The sequence below is a fragment of the Alosa sapidissima genome, chromosome 24 (assembly GCF_018492685.1).
Source record: "Alosa sapidissima isolate fAloSap1 chromosome 24, fAloSap1.pri, whole genome shotgun sequence".
Classification (NCBI taxonomy): Eukaryota; Metazoa; Chordata; class Actinopteri; order Clupeiformes; family Clupeidae; genus Alosa; species Alosa sapidissima.
Genome location: NC_055980.1, coordinates 8,494,585 through 8,499,584, shown reverse-complemented (window position 1 = coordinate 8,499,584; position 5,000 = coordinate 8,494,585). Strand labels below are relative to the sequence as shown.

At 45.2% G+C, this 5,000-nt stretch overlaps 1 protein-coding gene across 1 annotated transcript in view; it reads left to right on the top strand.

Annotated features, from left to right (window-relative positions):
- The window catches only part of tbkbp1 (TBK1 binding protein 1), a 66,569-nt gene that overhangs the window by 54,480 nt on the left and 7,089 nt on the right, over positions 1-5,000 (top strand). The window contains exon 8 of the mRNA XM_042083685.1: positions 4,379-4,494. Coding sequence (XP_041939619.1) covers positions 4,379-4,494 — 116 coding nt within the window. The remainder of the gene's footprint in view (positions 1-4,378; positions 4,495-5,000) is intronic.

Genomic DNA, 5,000 nt, shown 5'->3' with positions numbered 1-5,000 from the left:
GTTGAATAGCGTGTGTGCTTGTCTTGGAGCATGGCTGGTGTTTTTGCATGAGTAGCAGGGGCATGTGTACTGGTGGGCCCCGGCGGTGTGCCGGTGGCCCCTGTGCCAGCCTCGGTGAGAGAGGGGAGAGGGTTCTCCCTGCCAGGATCTGCTGATGCGTGTGGTACGTGCCCCTTTGCGGAGCTCCACACTTTACCACATTGACCCAAATGAGCACACTTTGCTGAGGAGAATATCGCTGAGCGTGGATAAACCAGACATATGGGAGGAGTGCGCACACAAACACACACACACACGCACGCACACACCACACACACACACACACAAACGTTCATTTTGCTGAGGATGATATTGCTGAGCATGGATAAAACACATAGGAATGCACACACACACACACATACAGTATACACACACAAGCATAGACGCACACACATACTAAAATGCTGTCATCTTTGAAGTTCTGATGAGGATTGGATTGAAACGTTTGGATGTTGCAAATAACGTGTGTATGTCTGTGGAGGGGGGGGCACTACACAACCAACCGACTCTTGATCAGTTTTAGGACAGATCTGACCCTGGCCCTAGTCTGGTGCACATGCCCTCAGATCAGATCCACACCTGTTCCAGCCAGAGCCCGCTGTTCCACTCTTTATCATTATTTCTCATCCTGTGCTTTCAGTCCACTATTTTATACCCAGCTCTACTGGCATGGCATTTGTTAATGCTTCGTGAGCAGCCGTAGTCACGTTTGTGTGTGTTTCCAGTTAGTGATCAGCGCACGTTGGTGACCTTTGGCCTCTGCCAAGTGCCGGCTGGAAGCACCGAATGCAGAGACTGCTAGGCAACATGTGTCAGGTTTAATATACAAATCGTCCATACGCTGCGGCTCGTTAGCAAAGGTCAGTTACAGCTCATGCAGCCCACACAAGCTACTGTACCCCTCCCACACACGTATGTAGAGGCACAGGCACACTCACACACACAAACACACATACTCATACACAGAGGCACACACACTCTCATGCACATTACAGCCCTACAGAAACAAGCACACAGGCATGCACACCCAAATGTTTTCGCTCGGATATACAGAAAAATAGATTTGTTATTTGCCTTCTCCAAAGCAGACACATGAATACAAACTCCTCCACCCAAGAAAAAACATCAGCCCTCGTTTGACACACACACACACACACACACAGAAACACCCGCACACACACGTGCTTTCCTCCTCCTATCCCTGAATGTGCTTGCACATGCACATACCAGCAGAAACACACAAAAACACAGAGACGTAAACACACTCCCTGCGCTAAAATTACGCATGCGTTCACACACACACACACCCAAGCACACTCTGAATGAGACGACATAGCCAAGTCTTTTAGCAAGGTTATGTCTATTATGGCATTCACACCTGCAGAGGAGTGAGACATGATGCACTCGATAAAATTAGAGGTGTCACCCCCTAAATCTCAGAGCATCTGAAACGTCGAAAGAGTTGAGAATCATGTGATCAGGTGTGAAAAGCAGAGTTTCACATGCACACAGAGAGACAAAGAGAGATAAAGACATACACATACATACTGTACAGCCAATAAGTATTCTAGTCTTTTGTCGAGCAGCGCAGTAAGACTGTTGTCTGTTCCCTGCTGGGTTTAGAATTGTGGCTTCCTGGACACTGCGCATCTCCCGCCATTGCTGTGCCCGCTCGTGGACATCGTATTGTTACTGTGGCAGAGCCTGTGAGGGTCATTGGCCCTCCGCATCAGTATCAGTGTTTCCCATACATTGACTTATTTGTGGCGGCCCACCACAATATCAACATTGACCACCACACAATGATTTTCCAGGTTGTACTAAATTGTGCTTAATGCTGGTTAGCATCATAACCACGCTGCGCTAATTTGTTAAAAACTGTTGCATTCAAGTTAATTCTGCAAACCTACCACCACAAATAGAATTCAATTCTGTGGGAAACACTGAGTATGGTGAGCGGACGACAGATCATCAGATATCAGTGTTGCGTTTCAGTATTGGTGACTGCTGGATGCACTGCGTCGCTCATGTCTTGTTTCAACTGAAATAACTGATTGTCAAGCGGTTTAATTTCCACAGGTTAATAGTGTCAAATATCATGTTGTTTACATGTGTTTTCCTTCTCGGTCAACTGGGGGATGTTTTGGTTCCTGTAAAGAGCTTTGAAGGTGTGTGTGTGTATGTGTGTGTGTGTGTGTGTAAATAGTAGTTGGTGTGTGCTGGTGAACCTTCCGTTTAAATTTCTAAGAAAAGAAGCCGCTCTTCTCTCTTTCTCTCTTTCTCTCTTTTTCTCTCTCTTCTCTCTTTTTCTCTCTCTTCTCTCTGCGTGTACTCCAGCACTCTTCCTCTCTGTGGTGCATGCATGCCTCAAAAGTGGGTGTGAGTTGTTGCACATGTAAGGAGGCCACATAGAGTGGCTGGTGAGGTGCACACTAGAGCCTCCACCCTCGATGACCATCACAGGCCTCCGAACAACACACACACACACACACACACACACACACAAACACACACACAAACACACACACACACACACACACACTGTTAAGATGTCAAGCATCATTAGCACCATTCAACTTGCTCGTGGCTTTGTGGTTGGCATCCTCTGAAATATCATTAGCGTTAGCATGTTGTGCTATCAATAGATCATTAGCAAGTGGATTTAACTGCTGGCTTATACTGAGCACACCAGAGACTACTCTTAGAAATGTAATTACTGAAATGGTTCCAATTTATCCGCGGGGACAGACATTGCTGTCAGAAACCCCTAATCAAGTGCCGTTTGGACTTTGTTCATGCAGTAACCTATTTTGATTCTGCAACTTTTGTTGATGCATATTTTAGTTTCTCTCTTCTGGGTCAGAAATACTAGTTATAATACTGGGTCCCTATTTTACATACATTTGGACTTTATAGGGCAATAGGCTATAGGAATAAAGATAGCATCAGTTGTTTTCCCCAGGCCCTATACCTGCCAAGCAGCAACGTATCTCTCACCATCTACCAATGCTGTTGATGTGTCAATTTATAATAAAACACTGCAGACTTTTTTGAAAGTGGTTTGCTGACATCAAATAGAACTAAACCTTTGATTTTTATCTCTCTCTCTCGCCTTCCATCTCTGTCTCTCTCTCCCACACACACATACACACACACACACACATACATACATATACAAAAATATACACACACACAAACGCATACATCCCCAGTGACACTTTCTTAAACTGGCTTATGTCCATATGTCCATGCCAGTGGTGTCTTGGTATCTTTTGGTTGTAAGTGGGGAACTTGGTGTAAATATTGACAGCTTTTCTGTCAAAGAGGCATTCATATACTGTTGATGACCCAGAGCGTCAAGACAGTGAGGCATTAGCCTTGTTGCCATGGTAAAGTCGTGATGGAAGATGGTTGGCTGGAAATAGCTTGTTTGCTGTCAGCATGTTCTGTTTGGCGTAAGATTGAGCTGTGCGGTAAGTGCTGCACTCTCTCCCTCTCTGCTACTTACTTATTTGGCATGGTGTTCCATCGTTCCATCGACATACAAGAGTTAAGAAAGTCCCACAAACCACTGTGAGTTGTGTCAGCATGGAAGTGGTTTGGAATGGACTCATGGTAAAAGTCATTCAGTAGTCCCCAAACCATATACATTACACTCAGTGAACCTGACATCAACACAAAAGTAACAATAAGTATAAGTGTGATAATTAATCATACTAAGTATATGGCTAATGAAGTTTCCTTTTTCATCAGCAATGTTAATGTACTGTTGTATTAGTATACTATGTACTAGATATATGTATTTATCTGGCTTCTGTTGCTAATAATCTTTTAAAATAGTTTTCAGGTCAGACACCTTTGTTAATTCTTTGTTCTTTGAGAATCATTTTAGATTGAAAGCTACTTAAATAGTTCATAGTCTCTCAAACATACCGTGCAGGTGCAGGTGGCATACCAAATATACCATGCATGTGTTGTGGCATTTGCGTTCAAAGCAGTCCCCGACATGCGGGTAACACTTTTAGTGCTCTTTAGCTCTTTGTAAGAACTAGACAGCTCAACACCACATTCTAGCAGAAATGAGGGACTTCTTTCTGGAATTTAAAAGTTTGAGTCACACTTACAGGTAACTGAAAATGAATGCAAGATCTTCTCCTGGACAAGAAACATTTTTTTTCTTTCATTTGTGAGCATAAACTTTAATCGTTTTGAATTTATTTTTCTCTCCTGTAGGAAACATGTAAGATCCGAATCTTTAAGACATATGCCCTTGCAGTGGAAGGTTGTTAACGTGTCTGTGTTGTGTTGTGTTGTGTTGTGTGCCGTGCTTGTGCTGCAGGGTGAACCTGGCCCTGGCCTACACAGAGCTGACCGAGGAGCTGGGCCGACTGCAGGCCCTCAGCTCCAAGCAGACGGAGATCCTGAGGAAGGTGTCCCAGGAGCAGGCTAGCCCGGGTAGGAGCACCACCCGCCTCCATCAGCAGCCTCCATCACTATCATTATCATCCCCACAAACACCATCACAGCCGCCAACACAACTACCATCATAGCCCCCCATCACAACTACCATCATAGCCCCCCATCACAACTACCATCATAGCCCCCCATCACAACCACCATCACAACCATCATCATAGCCCCCAACACAACCACCATCACAACCATCATCATAGCTCCCTATCACAACCACCATCACAGTCACCATCACAACCACCATCATAGCCCCCTATCACAACCACCATCACAGTCATCATAATAGCCCCATCACAGCCCCCATCACAACCATCATCACAACCACCATCACAGCCCCCATCACAACCACCATAATAGCCCCCATCACAACCACCATCACAGCCCTCATCACAGCCCCCAACACAGCCCCCATCACAATAAATATCTGTATGAATGCAAGCCTCCTCCTGAGTCCTGATAATCTGATCTAAACGGCCAGGTGTCTGTGC